At 43.7% G+C, this 21,323-nt stretch overlaps 1 protein-coding gene across 1 annotated transcript in view; it reads right to left on the bottom strand.

Moving 5' to 3' along the window:
• Positions 1–21,323, bottom strand: part of fnip1 (folliculin interacting protein 1) — a 114,226-nt gene that overhangs the window by 72,285 nt on the left and 20,618 nt on the right. The window contains exon 2 of the mRNA XM_083643286.1: positions 8,604–8,733. Within this exon, the coding sequence (XP_083499412.1) occupies positions 8,604–8,733 (130 nt within the window). The remainder of the gene's footprint in view (positions 1–8,603; positions 8,734–21,323) is intronic.

Genomic DNA, 21,323 nt, shown 5'->3' with positions numbered 1-21,323 from the left:
CTGTTGATCACATAAGGGGTTTTTTCTAATACACATTATTGCATTTGAGCTGCCTGGTGTTGTGTGAATTATTTGTCTTGTGTCTCATGCTGGTTTAATGATTAATTAAGGGTTCATGTTTTATTTAATACATGTTTCCTTTGTGGGGTTGTGACTAGACTTAACAACATACAGTACAAGACTGGTCAAACCGCTACATAAATAAATGGCGCCCAATGTCAAAGAACCCAGAGAAACTGGAATTCACAAACTTGAATTGTGGAAAAATAAATAAAATAAACCAGGAGGTTTACCAAAAAATTAAAGGAGGAAAAAATGACAGACAAAATGGCTTCTACACTGGAAAAGAAAATGGCTTCAACACTGGATGAGCTCTTTGGGATTGGCACAGAGCAAAGCAGGACAGGACCTGCTACTGGGAGTGCTGTGTTGGATAGTGGTGTGTTAATGGGATCTCATTCTCAACAAAGCTCAACAAACACCAATGAACCTCAACAAATCTCTGATTCAGCAACATCCAATTATTCACTGTTGGACATGGAGTTCACTGGAGTTGCAGACCTCACAATGCCTTTGCTTCATTTGCCACCAGATGGTGCTGTTTCCCCCGATACCAGTACTCCAGAGCTCTTGCTATCAGCACAGGAAACGTTGTATGCAAAATTACATGGGAAAATTCAGGCATTTGCAAATGAACAGAGCAGCCACAAGGAGGAGGTCAAGCTGGCTTTATCTGAATTTTCAAGGGAAATCACTAAATACTGTGATAGTCAATTTCAACAGTTAAAGACAACAATGGACAAACAATTTAATTACATGCAAGATCAGTTAAAAGCTGACATGAACTGGAGGTTGAAACACCATCATACAGAGCTAGTGGAGGACATTAAAGAGGTCCTAAGTCCCATGGCTCAGAGTGTTGAGTGCCTACAAACTGATGTTTTGAAATGCTCCCAACATCTTGAAGGCATGGTCAATGATGTGTCTGTTATGAAAAATAAAACTTTTTGTGTAGCTGCACCGTGCGATGCTTCATCTCAAACTGTTCCTGAAAATGATCAAACATTTCCCCAGCGGCAACGCTTGCAGTCAACAATGATTACTGGGTCAACAGGGAGTCCACTGTCTTCACTTAATGACTGTCCGATTTCAGCAGACTTGGGAGGCAGATTTGTGTCGAAATGTCCCATCAAGTTACAGTTCCCTACCTTCGGCAGGATGGAGGACAGCACAGACCCACTGTTGTACTTAGAGAAATGTAAAGATTTTCTGTTGCTTAATTCACTCACAAATGAGGAGTTGATGGTAACCCTCAGGAATGTGCTGTATGGAACGGCAAGGGACTGGTGGGATGTAGCACGTACAACCATACATTCCTGGACAGACTTTGAGTCCAAATTTCTCTCTGCTTTCCTGTCAGAAGATTATGAGGATGAGCTGGCAGAAAGAGTGCGGACACGAGTTCAAGCTGAAGATGAGAGTATCAGGGACTTTGCTTTCATGTATCGTTCTCTGTGCCGCCGTTGGAAACCGGACATCACAGAAGAAGCTGTGATGAAGCTCATCCTGAGGAACATCAATCCTCGTATGGCCAGCCAACTGCGAAGTAGGGTGAAAACGGTGGAGGAGCTGGTCAGATTGGGACAGCAACTGGAAAAAGACAAAGTCAGCCAAACACAATATGACCAGCGGAAAAAACAACCAAGCAAACAAAAAGACAAAGGGGACTCAACCCAAACCCTCCCACAGCCATCACATTCTTCAACCTCAGCACAACCCAGCACTTCTCAGGTGTTTTGTTGGAGGTGTAAAGGCAGTCATCCTCCTTATGCATGTCCAAGCTTTAACCAGAACAAAAAGTACAGACCTCAAACCACAGCACAGGGCCAACCGCAGCAGTCATGGAGTGAGGGGAGGAATCAACCCTCTGCAAGTGCACTTGGTCCAGCAGAAAATACATCAATGGCTTCACTTCCTGTCCAATCCTTCACGCCTGCTTATGGACACAACACCACGTCTGCCTTCGGCAGTCCACTACCGCAGCAGTTGAAGGTGCCGCTTATGATTGGTTCCTGGAAAGGAACGGCCATCTTGGACACTGGTTCATCATATACATTGGTTAATGAGCAAATATGGAACAGCAATATGTCATCAGAAGGCAAACTTAACCCGTGGACAGGCCTGCCATTATACCTGGCCAATGGTAAACCGGAGCACCCTCTAGGATGGACTGAAGTGGAGATATGTCTGCATGGGAAAACATGGTCAGTACCCATGGTTGTGCTATCACCACAAGCACTCGCATTCTCTGTGGTGCTGGGGCTGGACTTTGTGTTTTTCAGTGGGATGCAAATTGATGTTGCAGGAGGATCATATTGGTTTCGTGGACAGACGGGGAGATACCACTTCCTCAGCAATGAGTCCAGCGCACCAAGGGAGGGGGAGCCTAGCAACCATGTTGCTCTCTTTCTGGCAAATACACCTTGGAGCATAGAGCCTCTTTTGCCAGAAGTGTCTGACCTCTTGGAAAAGGCAGCACAGGATTCACATCTGGAAGGAGAAATGAAAGAGAGGCTTATGGTAATGCTACAATACAATAACAATGTCTGTACCACCAAAGTAGGACGCACTGGGTTTCTCAAACACCAAATATTTCTCACTGATGACATGCCCATAAAACAGAAGCCTTACCGTCTCTCTCCACCAAAGCAGAAGGTGTTAAAAGAGCTGCTAGATGAAATGTTGGAAAGCAAAGTAATCGAACCTTCATCTTCACCATGGGCTTCACCAGTGGTCATCGTCCCTAGGAAAAATGGCAAACCCAGATTCTGTGTGGACTACAGAAAACCAAATCATAAAACACACACTGACGCTTATCCCATCCCTACCATCCAGGAAATACTCAAGTCCCTTGCTGGAGCCACAGTCTTCTCTGCTCTGGATCTGAACAGTGGATACTGGCAAGTGGAGATGGAGCCAGAGTCCCGGGCTAGGACTGCTTTCATCTGTCCATACGGGCTCTTTCAGTTCAAGGTCATGCCTTTTGGTTTGAAGAATGCTCCTACCACTTTCCAAAGGCTAATGGATACGGTCTTGGGAGAACTCAAGAGATGCATCGCCTTTGTCTACCTGGATGACATCATTATATATTCAAATTCTTGGCAACAACATTTTGAGGACGTCCAAGCCATCATGGACAAGCTCAGGCAGGCAGGCCTCACAGTAAATGTGAAGAAGAGCAAATTCTTCCGTACCTCCCTGAAATTCCTTGGACATATTGTTTCTGCAGACGGGGTTCAGGTGGACCCAGAGAAAACCGAGGCTGTCCAAAACTTTCCTGTGCCTAGGAACCGAAAGGCACTTTAACGGTTCCTGGGTATGGCAGGATGGTATCATCGGTTTGTGCCAAATTTCTCCAAGACTGCAGAGCCTCTTAATGCCCTGAAGAGGAAGGGAGTAAAGTTCTGTTGGTCACCTGAATGCCAAGCTGCCTTTGACACACTTAAAGAACACTTGATGAGTTCCCCTATCTTGGGACATCCAGACTTCAATCTCCCGTTCCTAGTTTACACGGATGCCAGTGAGGTGGGACTTGGTGCCGTACTGGTTCAACGAACAGAACTAGGCGATGAAGAAATCCTGGCGTATGGCAGTCGTAGTCTCAACCCAGCGGAAAGAAACTACTCTGCTACAGAACTTGAATGTCTGGCTGTGGTTTGGGCTGTGGAGAAGTGGAGAGTTTACTTGGAGGGACGCCTTTTTACGGTGGTAACGGACCATTCTTCACTCCTATGGGTGTTCAAGACCACCAAACCTAGCACCCGACTCATCCGATGGGCTCTCAAGCTCCAGGAGTTCACCTTCACTGTGGAGTACAGAAAGGGTAAATATAACACTGTGCCAGATGCCCTGTCTAGAGCTCCAGCTGACTATAATGAGGCTACTAACGGTCCCATCTGTGCCTCTATTGTGTCGGCCAGGCTGGAGACTCCAAAGGACCTACCCATCTCCATTGAAGCAGTGTGGAAAGCCCAGCAGGAAGATGTTGAGTGTAAAACTCTATACCAAGACATTGTTGAGAAAGGGGAGAAACAGTTGAACACCAATGTCACTTTCACCATCTTGGAGGATCTAATCTACCGGGTTGTAAAGTTGCCATATAAAACCATATACCAGATATACATACCTGAGGGCCTTCGATCGCAGCTTCTGGCCTTATTCCATCAAGACCCTCTTTCCGGCCACCTAGGAAGGTACAAGACCTACCGCAGGATGCAAAGTCTTGTTTATTGGCCAAAACTAAGCTGGGATGTTAAGAAGTATGTGACAAACTGCCAAGTCTGCCAACTTTACAAGCCCGAAAGCCGCAAGCCAGCAGGAAAACTCCAACAGACTGTGGTGTCTCGCCCCTGGGAAATGCTGGGGATGGATCTGATGGGTCCCTTCCCAAGGAGCTCCAACAGGAATCTCTACTTACTGGTGTTTGTGGATTACTACACCAGGTGGGTGGAGCTCTTCCCGTTAAGAAAAGCTACAGCAGAGTCCATCTCTCGCATCCTCACCCAGGAGATTTTCACACGCTGGGGCATACCAGATTATGTCCTCTCTGACCGAGGTTCCCAATTTGTCTCCTCCATTTTCCAAGCCACCTGCAAATCATGGCAGGTGTTACACAAGCTTACATCTGCCTATCATCCTCAGACAAACCTAACTGAGCGAGTGAATCGCACCTTAAAGACCATGATAGCCTCCTACGTGGGCTCGAGCCATAAGCACTGGGACAAACATCTCTCGGAGTTCAGGTTTGCCCTGAACTCTGCAGTGCAGGAGTCTACAGGAGTGACCCCGGCTGAACTCAACCTCCACCGGCCACTCCGGGGACCACTGGATGTACTGTTGCAACCCCAAGATGTTATGCCTGATTCACCAGCTTATCCAAACCTCTCACAGCTCGATGATCTGAAGACATTTGTCACAAGGAACCTTTCTCTGGCCCGTAAGCGACAGAAAAGGAACTATGACAAACATCGCCGAGATATGGATTTGGAGGAGAAGGCTCGAGTCTGGCTACGTGCCCACCCCTTTTCAAAAGCTGAAAAGTCTTTCACTGCAAAGCTGGCTCCGAAGTGGCAGGGCCCCTACCGCGTCATTCGGCAGGTTGGTCCTCTGAACTACGACATCGTTCTGGAGGATAGTGGAGAAGACAGACGGGTTGCCCACATTTCCCGCCTCAAACCTTGCTATCCAACTGCTCAGCAGCTGGAAGAGCAGCAACGCCAGCGGCTGAGGGAGATTTTTGAAGAGGAAACTGAGGATGAGGAATTTTTAGGATTCACTGATGCACCACCTGTTTCGTCTTCCTGCCTCCCAAATGCTCAGCAACTGGAAGAGCAGCAACGCCAGCAGCTGAGGGAGATTTTTGAAGAGGAAACTGAGGATGAGGAATTTTTAGGATTCACTGATGCACCACCTGTTTCGTCTTCCTGCCTCCCAAATGCTCAGCAACTGGAAGAGCAGCAACGCCAGCAGCTGAGGGAGATTTTTGAAGAGGAGACGGAGGACGAGGAGTTTTTAGGATTCACAGATGCGACACCTGTTTCTCCATCCGGTTCACCTGGAAAATGGGAAGCACAAGCACAACGTGATCCTAGGTACAACCCCTCAGCAAATGAAGCTGATACTGTGGAAGAGGAAAACCTGATAGTCCTCTGAAACTCTACAAGTTTCTTTTTGCAAGGGGGGAGGAGTGTGGCGATCGCCCAAAATGCTAATCATTTATGAATGACGTTTCCAGCATCATTGCTGTCACACACACCACACACGCACCCATTGGTGTTATCAGCCAGTAAAATGACGCTACGCTGACTTACCCAAGTCCAGCCCATTACGTTGCCACGTCCCTTTATAATGCCTGGAAAACAATATGGAGTCAGATGCCTTTGACGAGGAGCCGGGAGCGGTCGCAGGAGTTGAACCCCGTCTGCACTGTTGGGCTTCGTTGGCCGAACCAGGCGGTGTGCTAGGTTAAATCCGTGTGGCCAGGTGTCATCTCATCTAACACCAGCGGACCCGAATCTTCAGAGACTCTCCCAAGTATACTCCTCTTCTATTGCAAACGTGAGTCAGCCAAAATGGCACGCTGATCCTTTTTGACTAATTTATTTGACTGGTTGCTTCATTTTGTGGTGTTTGTATTTTGTCTTCAAACTGCTGGCTTAGTATTTCCGTGTTTGTTCATGCAGGGAGCCGGGAAATCCCGAAGTGGACTCCGTTTCATGTGGACTGGGATTCCAATGAAAACGGTGTCTGGGAAAGCCCGGCTTGGATTTATGCGCTGGTTTAAATGAACATGGAACTTGGAACGGACTGAACTGAACTGTTGATCACATAAGGGGTTTTTTCTAATACACATTATTGCATTTGAGCTGCCTGGTGTTGTGTGAATTATTTGTCTTGTGTCTCATGCTGGTTTAATGATTAATTAAGGGTTCATGTTTTATTTAATACATGTTTCCTTTGTGGGGTTGTGACTAGACTTAACAACATACAGTACAAGACTGGTCAAACCGCTACAATATACAACACACAGAGTCAGGAAGACAGCCAGCCTCTCCCACAGGACACATTCACTGCCTTCCACAATTGATCCCCTGGTTAGGTGTTGCTGGCAGTGGATAAGCGGGATATGGTACACAGTATGTACGCTTAACATCATGTGTTCGAATCAGTCACGTGACCTCTGTTGTTTATCATGCCTCCACCCTGTCTCACTCCTCATGTCATTTCACATTTGTGTCAATTTATTTTCTAGTTATATTTTTTAGGTGTTTTGTATGAATTAATTTTCTAGTTGTATTTTTTTAGGTGTTTTGTATGAATTTATGTTCTAGTTGTATTTTTAGGTGTTTTGTACAAATGTATGTTCTATAGAGCTGGGTATTGGTTCAAATTTCAAGAATCGATTCGATTCCGATTCACAAGGTTGCGAATCGATTAATTTCGATTCGATTCGATTCGATTCCGATTCGATCAATTTTCAATATTGATTTGGTTAGTGATACCAAAACGTGGTTTTTGAGCTGTACCCTGAATTACATGACTGTCCAGTTATGTAACACAGGGGTTTCCAACCAGCCAAGTAGATACATGGGGAAAAAAGTTGCAGAACTGTTGTCAATTTTAATGGTTTTAGTTACACATATATTTACTCACCACGTGGTGACAAAGGGTAAATAACAGCCTTTTCATCTGTCAATAAAGACACTTTCACAATTATGCACAGTGATTTGATTTCAGCCTATATAATTTCTAAAAGTAGATATTAATAATGATCAAACATTTCCATTCATGTAGCCTAGAGTATTTGTTTTTGTTTCAACTACAAACATAATTAAACGTCAACTTGAAACTATGTGTCAACTACCACACACAGCACAATATTTTAGCCTGTTTAGTAAAAAAAAAAAAAAAAAAAAAAATTAATAAAAAAAAAATCGATCTCTGGACATATGAATCGATAATCGAGGATTAAAATGAAAATCGATTAAAAATCGGAGAATCGATTTTTTGAACCCAGCCCTAATGTTCTAGTTGTATTTTTTAGGTGTTTTGTATGAATTTATGTTCTAGTTGTATTTTTTTTTAGGTGTTTTGTACGAATTTATGTTCTAGTTGTATTTTTTTGGTGTTTTGTATGAATTTATGTTCTAGTTGTATTTTTTAGGTGTTTTGTATGAATTTATGTTCTAGTTGTATTTTCTTGATGTTTTGTACGAATTTATGTTCTAGTTGTATTTTTTTGACGTTTTGTGCAGTTTTCAGAAAGCCAAATGGTGACATGGTCGCTTGAAAGGGGTAACAAGTAGGCAACCATGAAACCGTCCAAATCAAGATAAAGGTGTGTTGTTGTTTTTCACTTCACACTCAATAACGAGTTTTACAGTAAATACTTGTTCACCAACTTCCAGGGAGATTTTCTCTGAATGTTGCTTTTAGGAGTCCGAACATTCAAATAAGTATAATAAGTATCTTCTTCGACTATTTTCAGATTTCAATGTATCACATAATTTGAAATCTCACAATCTGCACTTTTATAATCTGTAAAAAAAAAAAAAAAAAACCTTGGCCTACTCGCTAAGCAAAACACCAGTCCCTGTCATATTTCAGACTTTTTGAAGACCTTTTTACTGCTACCTTTAACACAATTAAATAAACAATATAAACACCAAAATAAAGAAACAAAGTTGGCAAAACCTCCCCATTTTCAAATGAACACAGGCTCTAAAACAGAGTAAGAGAAAGTACAAAAGGAAAATACTTGTTAATTGGCATTAAATCCAATTGCGTTTAGTAAAGGAATTGCACTATCAAATCTGCTCTGTACTAATCAAAAAGTGAACATGCAGTGCAAAGAAGCCTTTCCTTGCAAAGCAAGACCACCAGTAACTGGATGATCTTTATACTTTAAAAGGCCTTACATTTAGATTTAGAATGATTTTTTAAGGACCTGAAGATGTATTAACTCCCCTGGAATTATAAGAATGCCTGGAACCAACTGTCTCTCCATTACTATGCACAGAGCAGGGCTGGGCTGTGGCACTCACAGTGATGGGGCTTTCCTCTGCGACCCTCTTTTTGGCATTGGAGTCGAAGAGGACATTTCTGCCGCGGCGCTCGCAGTCTTGGTACACTATCAACCTGATCTGACTGGGCTCCAGCTGGGGGAGGGGCCAGCTAGATGGAGGAGAGAGGGATGGAGAGAGATGGGCAAGAGGGGTTGGAGTGAGAGAAAATAATGACATTAGTAGTAGCCCAAAAAAAAAAAATCACTGTGCAATAATAACTGCAAATTGTCACAAACTGTCACCTACTGCAAGGGAGAAAAAGATCAAAAGATCAAACGGCAGTGAGAGAAACGGAGATAAAGTGACAGAATGAGGGGAGAGAAAGTTACAATGTCACATTCTTTAAAATACTGCATCTTTCACACACACTTCTCAAAGTCTCTCTCGCTCTCTCTCTCTAGCTAGCAACAGGTTTTAGCCGGGCATCTTCCAGATAATCCAGTAACATTTCCTCCTTATGTGTAGACCAGTGGTTCTCAAACCTTTTCACGTCAAGGACCTCTCAACTGACACAAATTAGACCACGGACCCCTATATGATAAGATTTGGTCGCAGGGTCCCCCATCTGATAAGATTTTTGCTGTTGGGTGTTTTATTACAGAAAGTGTATAAAACCCATGACCAAAATAGTCTGTCCATTCTGTCCATTGTGTAACTTATGGATGGAATTACAGTGAAAATAAATGATTCCCCCTTTTTGCTGGGGACCCTCTGGAACCCCTTCAAGGACCCCACTTTGAGAAGCACTGGTGTAGACAAACGTGTGAGTGGAGGGAAAATGTCATTAGCCAACAGAGTTTGGTGCAATTTGGACACGTGACACGTTCAGTTTTAATAAACTTGAATAAACAAGCAAACCGCGCTCTGTGCAGCAGCAGCAATAATCACGGTAATCAAACATAGTATTAATGAGGAATGTAATGAATATCATGATCTCATGCAGCGACAGATTCAAGAGGCTTTCCCAAAGGCATGTCATTGTTATGAGTCAAGCGTTTTGTGCATGGCGTGCCCTCTCTTCTCCTGCACTGCTGTCTGCTTCGCTAGCAGCTGACCAGCCAATCACATTTATCAGAGTGATTTCTCTCACCGATGGCGATTCAACGTGTAGAATGGGCCTGAAAATGCCGCCGACAAGGCTGACTAACTTCCCATCAGTGGCGGGGTGGGGCCCAGGCCACCAGCACATCTCCACAGAGCTCTGGCACTCTCCTCTGCCTTTGAGGAAACTCCGGGCCCGGCCTGATTTAGTGGCTATAAACATGACAGGGGATTGGACAGACTGACAGACTCTAGTCTGAAGGGACAGACGGCTCAGGGAGATGGACCTAAATATAGACTTTTATTGGGGGGGCAGGGGGTCTCCCTAAAGACAAGTGTTTATAGAAAGGGGGTTGAGGCTGGCTGACATTGAAAAAGAACAGTTAAGTCTCCTGAACTTGTAAACAAACACACACACACACACACACACACACAACATTTCAGTTGTTGGTCACAGTGCCTTGATAAGTCAGGGAATACGTGTGTGTATGTGTGTGTGTGTGTGAGAGAGAGACTGTACTGTGTCTATTTGTGTGTACACTGTCAGGCATGTGTGCTACTGTATATTTACCAAACACTGGAGTCAAAGTATGACCAAGTTCCAACATTCCTGGAACTAAAGCTACTCAGTCTGGACTGTGGAGGAGAAGCGCTGCCCCAAACCACCACCCAAACTTGAACGAGGTGTGACGTTCAACAGATGCATGCTTGCCACACTACTGCTGCAATGTTGCTCCACCTCGGAGAGACATTGTTTGGAAACATTTAGCCATCAGAAGGTACAAAGCATGGTCTGGCAGGTAGTAGTCATTCAATGCCTGTCACCTATTCATTGAAAACTTGTCTTTTCAGCCCTACTTGAGCCCTGGATCAATGGTGTCCAAGTATCTCCTGGGAAATAATGGATCACCTAGGAAATTAACAACCAAAGGTACAAATACACAACCAGTCAAAGTCTCCTTCCCCCACATTTTAGAACAAAAGTAAAGACATCAAAACTGAAATAACACAAATGGAATGATGCAGTGAGCAATAGGGGTGGGAATCACCAGATGCCCACGATACGATACTAAAATGATACTTGAGTCACGATACGATAGTATTGCGATATTGCGATATATTGAATATTGCGATATATTGAATATTGCGATATTTCGATATATTGCGATTTCTTACTTTTTCAACTGCAAATGATGTCCCCAAAGGAAAACCTTGTCAACATCTGGTTTATATAAGAACAATTTTCCAGTCTGTACATCTGACTTCAACCATTTTATTGCAGCAACACTGTCAAGTAGACAGACCAACAACTTTCATAAAGTCATGTCATAGTTGCATGCACCTGACAAACTGAACTGTTTGTTACAGTCTACTTACAGTCCACCTTAACTGGATGTGTGTGTGGACTACTTGGGTCGTTTTTTGAACAATGCAATTTCACTTCACTTGCACAAAACATCTTGTGCAGCCCATTCAGTAACTGGGGAATTTGTAAATTACTGTTATGACAAAACTGTTACTGTTAAAATATAATGAAAAGATGGTACCGTTTGTTTACTGCTGGCCTTGGAACTAAAGTTTATAGCAGCCCGGTGGCCTGGCATGGCATGTGGCCTGCAATTTTTTTTTTTTTTTTTTTTGCAATATCGATACTTGGCGTCCAAATATCGATAGAATATCGTCAGTCAAAATATCGCGATACTATGGTGTATGGATTTTTTCCCCCACCCCTAGTGAGCAAACAAGTGGCAGAATTCTGGGAAAACCACAACATAAGAGGTAACTTGGACGGAACCAAGACGAGGATAAGGGAAGTATCAGGGCAGCTTGAGGCCAGAGGACAACACGCACTGCTCTACTCTAGTGACTTTGAGGAGACCAGAGGACAACACGCACTGCTCTACTCTAGTGACTTTTAGGAGGCCAGAGGACAACACGCACTGCTCTACTCTAGTGACTTTTAGGAGGTCAGAGGACAACACGCACTGCTCTACTCTAGTGACTTTTAGGAGGCCAGAGGACAACACGCACTGCTCTACTCTAGTGACTTTTAGGAGGCCAGAGGACAACACGCACTGCTCTACTCTAGTGACTTTTAGGAGACCAGAGGACAACACGCACTGCTCTACTCTAGTGACTTTTAGGAGGCCAGAGGACAACACGCACTGCTCTACTCTAGTGACTTTTAGGAGGCCAGAGGACAACACGCACTGCTCTACTCTAGTGACTTTTAGGAGACCAGAGGACAACACGCACTGCTCTACTCTAGTGACTTTTAGGAGGCCAGAGGACAACACGCACTGCTCTACTCTAGTGACTTTTAGGAGGCCAGAGGACAACACGCACTGCTCTACTCTAGTGACTTTTAGGAGGCCAGAGGACAACACGCACTGCTCTACTCTAGTGACTTTTAGGAGGCCAGAGGACAACACGCACTGCTCTACTCTAGTGACTTTTAGGAGGCCAGAGGACAACACGCACTGCTCTACTCTAGTGACTTTTAGGAGGCCAGAGGACAACACGCACTGCTCTACTCTAGTGACTTTTAGGAGGCCAGAGGACAACACGCACTGCTCTACTCTAGTGACTTTTAGGAGGCCAGAGGACAACACGCACTGCTCTACTCTAGTGACTTTTAGGAGGCCAGAGGACAACACGCACTGCTCTACTCTAGTGACTTTTAGGAGGCCAGAGGACAACACGCACTGCTCTACTCTAGTGACCTTTAGGAGGCCAGAGGACAACACGCACTGCTCTACTCTAGTGACTTTTAGGGGATTCGACATTCCGAGGCCGGGCCAAGAATATCCCCTCAAGGCGTAGAAACCCCCTTTGCAGAGAACACACACACACACACACACACACACACACACACACACACACAAACACACACAAACACACACACACACACACAGACAGACAGACAGACAGACCTCTCTCTGACAGACAGACAGACACACACACACACACACACACCTCTGACAGACAGACAGACAGACAGACACACACACACCTTCTAACTGTAGTGAGCAACACTTGGCTCCATCTGTTCATACAGCTCCCACAGGTCCTAGTGGACCCAAGACCAAATCTCAGTGACTTTGGAGGCATGATGCAACAAGTTGTCACAAACAGGCCAAAGGACGATACTCTTCATTTTGTGACTCTGCCTCTGTCTGTTCTGTGTGTTAGTTTTCTCTTTGCTATTTTGATTGATTTTGATTTCCAAGTTACTGGAGTATTATGCAGGCCAGGGAGGGACGTGTCTTTTCAAGCTCCCAACAATACAAATCTAATGCTGGTGAAAGTGCGAGTGAAATCATCGCATTTGTGGTTTTTAGAATTCAGCTGCAATATTATTCAGATGTCTTCCTAGTTGTGGCCCGGGTTTCCATTTCATTGTCCCAATGACATAATCTAATGGTTCAAAAGCAGGTCATAATGACATAATCTAATGGTTCAAAATCTATTGTTCAAAAGCAAGTCAGTTGAGCTGGACCAAGTCAGTTGAGCTGGACCAAGTCAGTTGAGCTGGACCAAGTCAGTTGATCAGGGTGGGACTCTCTTATTAACACATTACTTCTGATTGGTGAAACCGGCTACACTCTAGTGTTATATTATCTGATTGGTGGAGCTTACCGCTGGCTCGTCACTCGCATGACCAAAACACCAGCAAGCTAGCATGGAGGGGCCGCTGTAGAACGACCGCAACAACATTGGAGATTGACAGTAGGCGGCGCCATAGGCTATTTCACTCATCCATTTGGGGCATCAGTGGTATGATGTCACTTTCAGGCAGCTACTTGTGTGGTTTGACAGCTGCACAGCACAGAGGGTTGGGAGTGCAGCGGGAAATGACACTCATGTACGGCCATATGATTTCCGCAAAACGGAAAAAACGGACGGAATCATGATGGAATTTGGTAATAAAAATGGACTGTAAAAATTAGGGCTGGCACGGATCACGGATAATCCGTGACCCATACGGATCAGCCCCCACGGTTCGGCACACGGTTCGGAACGTCGTGGTCCGCGGAACCCCCCCCCCCCCCCCCCACCACCCACCCCACACCTTTCGTTTCATTTAATGTTTAACGTTAGTGTATGATAACGCCTGCAGCGCAGCCAGACACAGACAGGCATCATGGCAAGCACAAGTGAGCTTCCTCATCCCTTGTCGTCGCTGTAAAGTCTCTCTGAAGGCTGTGGCTAGTGGCTACTAAAGACAACAAACGTATTTCAACACCTCTGAAAAAGCACAGGAATGCGAGCAGCATGTTGCGGGCTGCACAAGATAACGAGAGCACAACACACACACACACACACACACACGCGCACACGTTTCACGAACACATTATCACCGGACGGTGAAATGTTGCCTTGGACACATAATAAACAACAAAACAACACGTGGGGCCACCGAGTAGCATAACGTAGCATCAACGTTATGTTTCCAGATTCACCCGGTCTGGTCTGTAGCCTACCCGTGTCAAGTGACTACGTTAGCTAGCAACAGCCAGGAAGTTAGGCGCAGTGCCACCTAAAACAGGAAGTTGTTGTTCTGCCTTCAGAGTAAAAGCATAAATTGTGTCATGAGAAAAAAATATTTTTTGAGCTGTGCAGGGCAACAAATGGTTAGAGAAGTATAATAGTATTAAAAATTCAAATCGAAAATCTAATTTTGAGAGAAAAAATCTGATATAGCCTATATATTTTTTTTTTGCTGATCCGAAAAATCCGTGATCCGTGGCTCAAAATCCGTCACGCGATCCGATCGGTGGGTTTTCTGATCCGTCCCAGCCCTAGTAAAAATCAACTGTAAAACATGGAATACTGCAGAACTTTCCATAATTTGGCTGAAATGGATCAAAGTAGGCCTAATTATCAAAATAAGAAGTAGATCTAATTATCGTAGTAACCTAAATGATTTCATAATTGTAAAAAAGGCAGAGAGAAATGATTCAGTTTTCGATTGGGGTGTTTTGAGAGGCGGGGTCAGCCTTGCATGGGACCCTTACTGCACCTCACAACTTAGTTTTCACCTTGAGAAACATGTCAAAGAGGCTGTCTGAGAGGAAAGTCATCAAAAAAAGAAAAAATATCGCTCCTATCCCCTACATTAAAATTAAATTGAAAAATAAAAGGGAATTTGGAAAAAATAAAAGGGATTTCATATGGCTCCATCATGGTATGCTGGCCGCCTGTTAGGAACAAGCCTTTATGAAACGTTCAGCATGCTACAGAAATCAATGGGAAAACACCTTGGCCTCGTTTAGCAAGGTTAACTTGGCAAGGTTCATTGAAATGAATGGTCTTTAACCTGCTAGGTATGGCAGCCAGTTGAAGTTTCCCTCTTGGCTTGTATCCCTAGGGCGACATAACCTTTACTGTAGTGTTACCAGACTCATGACGACCCAAGTACTAAATACAGTAGGTGATGTAGGCTAATTCATGCCTGGCCTACATAAGCAGCTTGAATTACATTGTATGGGCGGGGCCCTGTCGATATTCAAAACACTGACTCTACCAATTAGGCATCAGGAGGAGGACTCTTTTCAATGCATTGGCATACTACTCTACTCTACTCTAGTGTCATTTCTACATACAACAACTCAACCACAGAAGGTACAGCACTTTTCACCACTTTCATCTGAATAGAGCTACCGGGTTAAATAAAGTAAAAAGAAAAGAAACTGCAAATGAACCTGTCATTACAAATATGTCATTGCCCAGTAATTATGCACAATGACAATGATGCATCCGTCATATCTGATATATCAGACTGAACTGTGAGATGATGAAGGTATGACAGGTAGGTTACATCTGGACATGTCAGCATGTGTCCATTTCTAAACAGTGAGTCTGCACTCTGCAGACAATGCTGCTGGTTGATGAGGTTCAGTAGATTCAGTGGCAGCATCAGGCTGCATCAGTTACAGAACCTGGAGTGGTTCTGCAGCCCTGAGGTCAGCGCACAGATGATAGGAAGAGAGACCAAGAAGATAAAGACTGACAAAGCTAGATGAACACTACTACAGACTACAGAGAGGAAGAGGAAAGAAGAGAAAAATAAGAGAATAAAGAGTCAAAAACAAGAAATCCCAGAAAGAGAATCGCATCATCTGGGCGGGGCAAAACCAGTACGAAAAATAAAGGAGAGGAGAAAAGGTGGCTAATGTTGAATGGAGAGAGAGGACTCCAAAACTTAAGCAGAAAGACAAACACAAAAACATGGGAGAGGGAGAGGGAGAGGGAGAGGGAGAGGGAGAGAGAGAGAGAGAGAGAGAGAGAGAGAGAGAGAGAGAGGAGGAAGTGTCCCGTCAGGGAGCTTGTGACAGTCACAGCGCTGACTGAGGAGAGAGGAGAGTCATTCATAAAAGCAGCACATGACTTCATGACTATTACATACTTGTACTGCTTTGACCTCCATTGTCTGAACCAAAATGACTCAAAAGCTCTCAAGACAATGGACCCGCACGCACACACACCCCACACACACACACACACACACACACACACACACGCAAACACACACACACACACACACACACACACACACACACACACACACACACACACACACACACACGCAAGGCATTCGCTTCCTTGAAGTACCGGTCAATTCAAAACAAAAATCCCAAATGACATCATGCCTTTTGAATTTACACTACATTTAAAAACACCATTTAACACCTTTAAAACACCTTCAACTATACTACTGAAATGTGTCTCACCTATTCCTTAAAGACACACTGTTCAAAATGGGATGACAAGTCCACTGTTAAACTGCATCTGAGGCTCAACAGAAACAGACACAAACACAAAGGCACAGCAAAACCTTCCATCCAGATACTGGACTCACTGATCGCCAAACGCCCTGCTGGCACTGAAGATCCAAGCCCACACACACTCAGTCCCTGCTGCGCGCTCTGTCTGTCTGTCTGTCTGTCTGTCTGTCTGTCTGTCTGCAGCTGAGAAGCAGCCACAGGTTGCCAAACACTGAGGCAGAAGACACAACTAAAAGAAATGGCAAACCAAACACACACCTACACCTCCTTTCAGCAATACTCATGCCCACATGGAGGCCTGGGTAAACACATCACGCGCTCCTACCTGGGCATCATTGTGAGTCTGCCTGTCTGAATCCCCAGCTCTCTCTCTCTCTCTCTCTCTCTCTCTCTCTCTCTCTCTCTCTCTCTCTCTCTCTCTCTCTCTCTCTCTCTCTCTCTCTCTCTCTCTCTCTCTCTCTCTCTCTCTCTCTCTCTCTCTCTCTCTCTCTCTCTGCCAAAGCAGCTCTAAGAATAGCGGTGAACTAAATTCACACAACAACATGAGACCGTCAGGTGATCGGAGGAGCAGTGTATGTGTGCGTGTGTATGTGTCCGTGGGTGGGTGTGTGTGTGTGTGTGCCGGACAGTACAGACAGAGGCAGCGACAGAGCAGCCAGCCTGGACTGCTGACAAGAGGCAGACTGCAGGGATTTGTGTGGTCTGTCTCCTCCTATAGCTCCCTCTCCCCTTCTCTCTCTCTCTCTCTCCGTCTTTCTCAGACAAATTTAAAACGCATAACAGAAAATATTTTTCCTAAAAGCATCATTTACAAACAATTAAGGGTGCTTTCTCACTGGGAACGACTGCTTTCGTTCCGTTAATGTTAGCATCGCTAGCGGGATGCTAGCTAACTATCAAGCAAATTCTGGGATTACTAATGTTACCCAACATGTAATTCAAGATCGCTAAAATGTGTTGTTGACATTGACAATATGACTATGCTGTCTGTTAATGTTAGACCATCTAAGAGCAGCTATCTGCTACGGTTTTTCACTGTCTGCAGTGCACAGTGAGACTTCACAGCACACTGTGGGATATGTCACTACACTAATCACAGTAACGTGAACGTCCACAATCATGACCACCATTACATAATGTTAGGCAAACTACAAATGACTAAATAAATGGTTATCGAGTCATTCTTATCTGGTAAGACATTCATAGTGCATCATGAGAATGGTAGCCTACTTTAATTGAATTAAACTAAATTATAATGTATCAGAGATTAATCATTGTGTCCTTAAATGTGCTCCTAACTTTTTCAACTTAGGAGCATAATGTAAGGTGATAATCACATCACAGACACAAAGTTCATAAATGCTGCAATACTTAAAATGCAAAGGCTTCCATCAGTGGGCCATAGGCTCAATCCTCACTGTGTTAACTCGGTTGGTGATAGTGACTTTAACAGACATTTATTGACATGAAAATCTTTGAGCGTATCATTTAATAATTTGCCAATATGTATACAACATGACAAAGAAGCTAACGCTTAAAATGTATTATTGCGGTGCCAAAAGGCGTGGTGAAAAATTTGGGTGCACCTAAATTATGTGCTGGTGCACCAACTAGGGATGTTCATTTTGAAAATTTTCCAAAATCGATAATTGGTGAAAATTAACGATCAATTATCGATTATCGATCATATTAATACTTAGAAAATTTTCAATATTTTCAATTTTCAATTTTCATTTTTTTTTTTTTTTTTTTTTACAAAATGAATGCCTATGGCAGAAAATACGAAAGACAACGTGTTCTCCTCAATGAACTCTTTATTTCAATGTGTCTCCTCTCCAACACTGCTGTCCCCGGCGCATGCCGGTGTGAATTTCCCATGTTTAAAACAGTTTTGTTGGCACAAAGGCCCGTGCCCAGCCAGAAAACTAGAGACTATATGAAGCTCCACCTCACGTTAGTCGGCTGTGCAATGGAGTGGGGCGAGGAGGAACGAATTCCACCCAAACCTAGTCAAAAAAAATTAAAAAATAATAATAATTAAAAAATCGATCCAAATGCCACAGGATCGATTCCAATCCTTAACGATCAATTATCGATTTTCGATAATTTATGAACATCCCTAGCACCAACATTAAAAAGTAAGGCACCTAGTGTAAAAAGTTAGTCTGGAGCCCTGTATATATTTATTAGTAGTATTATTATTATTATACTGTAGTGAAAATGTGGGCTGGTGGTTGCAATGCCATGGTGAGTTCACACACACACACACACACACACACACACACACACACACACACACACACACACACACACACACACACACACACACACACACACACACACACACACACAACACTTCCCTGAACTAATAATAGCCTTGCTATGACTAACTTATAGTAAACAGCAACTCCCTCAGTGAGCTGGCACCTGGCTGGCAGTACTGAATACAGGTGAGGACCTCTGCATTCTAAAACTGGCATCTGAGTGTGAGAGGATGCTATCACAACACCCAGAGGCCTACAACCTATTAGCTCCACCAGACTGACCCAGGCTACTTGTACAGCCAAGGGGTAGCCCACATTTGATCAGCTGGGATCAATCTGTACATTTAGCTTACATTTACGGAGAGAAAGGGTCAAAGTCACAGCAGCCAGCTGCAGCAGCTATAACAAATGTCCCTACAATGCTCATGTATAACAGAGAGTAGGGCTGGGCGATATATCGAATATACTCGATGTATCGCGGCTTGTGCCACGTGAGATGTAGAAATGACTATATCGCGAACATTCGAGTATAATTGTCACGCATGGTTTATAACTTAAGCCGCCGGCATGACTCGCTTCACGTTTCCTCTTGTCAGCTCTCCCTCTCAAGGGAGAGCTCTGTCACACTCAGGAAGGGAGAGGGAATCACATGGATACGTCAAACGCATCAACCGCGTCAGACACACCCGTCCCCACAACCAACCCAAGCAGCTGGCGAAACATGGCCGCCTCCAGTGTGGCTGTTGACCGTTTCAAATGATAACCAAACAACCACTATTGCAATTTGCAATACATGTCCCACAAGGTTTCTGAGATTAGGGGAAAGTCTGAGCTGGCGTTACGCTAAACCAAACGTGGGGAGGAGGCAGCGGATTTGTTTGGCGTTAACGTTAGCTGTTGTAGTGGCTAACGTTAGCTAGCTGGTTGTGGCTACCTAGTTCAGCAGGCAGCGGTCCACAAGCTTGTTGTGACCAAAATCCCCGCATTTAAAGCGCTTCATACTCCCAGAGTTGGCGTAAGCCATAGAGCATAGAGAACCTCATGCATTACTCAAAATGAAACGTCCAGGGTTTGTGTCTCCAAAAGCAACTAAGGCTAACGTACGTGCAATGTAACGTGAAGCTAACGTAGCTAGCTGCGGGGCAGTCATGATCTATAAGGAAAACGAATGCGCACATTTACATAAAAGTCAACATCACATGTGTGTCTTTTCTTTAATCTAGAGGCATCATTTTTCAGTCAAAAGTGAAACGACACAGATATGATGGCGTATAGTGAGGCTTTCCATGCCTCACTATAGAACTGGCCCCAATGCAAAATTCAGACAGCTTATATGTTGCCGGTAACGTCATGCCAATAAGAGTCTAAATTACTATGCCTTTTATGTTTTATCTGCAGACTAAGCAGCTAGGCTTTCGGTTCTATAAAAGCCATTATTTTTTGTATTGACTATTGAGTGATACACTTTACTAAAACAATCATATTACGGTATATCAGAAGTGTTGTTTGTGTTCACAATGTCAGATTTGGTTAGGTCAGAGCTATGGAATATTAAATCATCCATCTTTGCTCACTACATCTGCCCTTTCTTTCTTCTTCTTTTTTACCCCAGGTGTGCATAAAATACAGGTTAAGAACTTATTTTTTTAATACAAAAATGTGAAATAATTATCGGTTTATCGTATCGGTTATCAGCCAGGAGAAGCATATATTTATCGGTTATTGTATCGGCTCTAAAAATCCATATCGTGCATCCCTAATCTTTGGTCCATATTGCCCAGCCCTACTAAGATCTTTGTTGTCGTCAGTGTTGGGGCTAGTAACGTGTTTTAGTACTAAATTACCATGTTAGTTTTTCAATTATTGTAATCTGTTAGTAGTTACATTACATAGAATATTTTTACTCACTGACTTTTTCATGTACAGTATACACGAGACTTTACAAAATGTTTGGTCGTGGAAATTTGGTTTAAAGTCATGGAAAAGTCATGGAAATCCATTGGTCAAAATGTGTATGAACCCTGAAGGGTTAAATTGAGCATTTATGAGAGATTTCAAAAATATTGAGATATATATCGTGTATCACGATATAGCCGAAAAACATTGCGATATTCTTTAGAGGCCATATCGCCCAGCCCTAACAGAGAGGTGCAAGGTAAAAGCCAAGGAGGAAATGTAGAGAATTTATAGGCCTATTCAACAATAAATCCTTGCAGGGTGATATTAATGGCTATGTTTTGTTTTGCTGGAAACATAGCAAACAGCTCCCGGCATTGGGAGCACAAATGTCATGTTTTTTTGGCATCACTCTTCTTCTTCCCTGTGGAGTGTCCTTCACAGGTTTAGAATGTAGTGTGTGTGTGTGTGTGTGTGTGTGTGTGTGTGTGTGTATATGTGTGTGTGTGTGTGTGTGTGTGTGTGTGTGTGTGCGTGTGTGTGTGTGTGTGTGTGTGTGTGTGTGTGTGTGTGTGCGCGCTAGGGATGGGCATCGAATTTCGAATTTTCGAATAATCGTTGTTATTATCAAGGTCGACTTTTATTATTGAAATTCGAAATTCGAAAAAAAAAAAAAAAAAAAAAAAAAAAAAGATTTTTTTTTTTTTTTT

The sequence above is a fragment of the Poromitra crassiceps genome, assembly GCF_964638095.1.
Source record: "Poromitra crassiceps genome assembly, chromosome: 1".
In the NCBI taxonomy this organism is placed as follows: domain Eukaryota; kingdom Metazoa; phylum Chordata; class Actinopteri; order Beryciformes; family Melamphaidae; genus Poromitra; species Poromitra crassiceps.
Note: the sequence above shows the minus strand (reverse complement) of the source record. Positions and strands in the feature narration are given on the sequence as shown.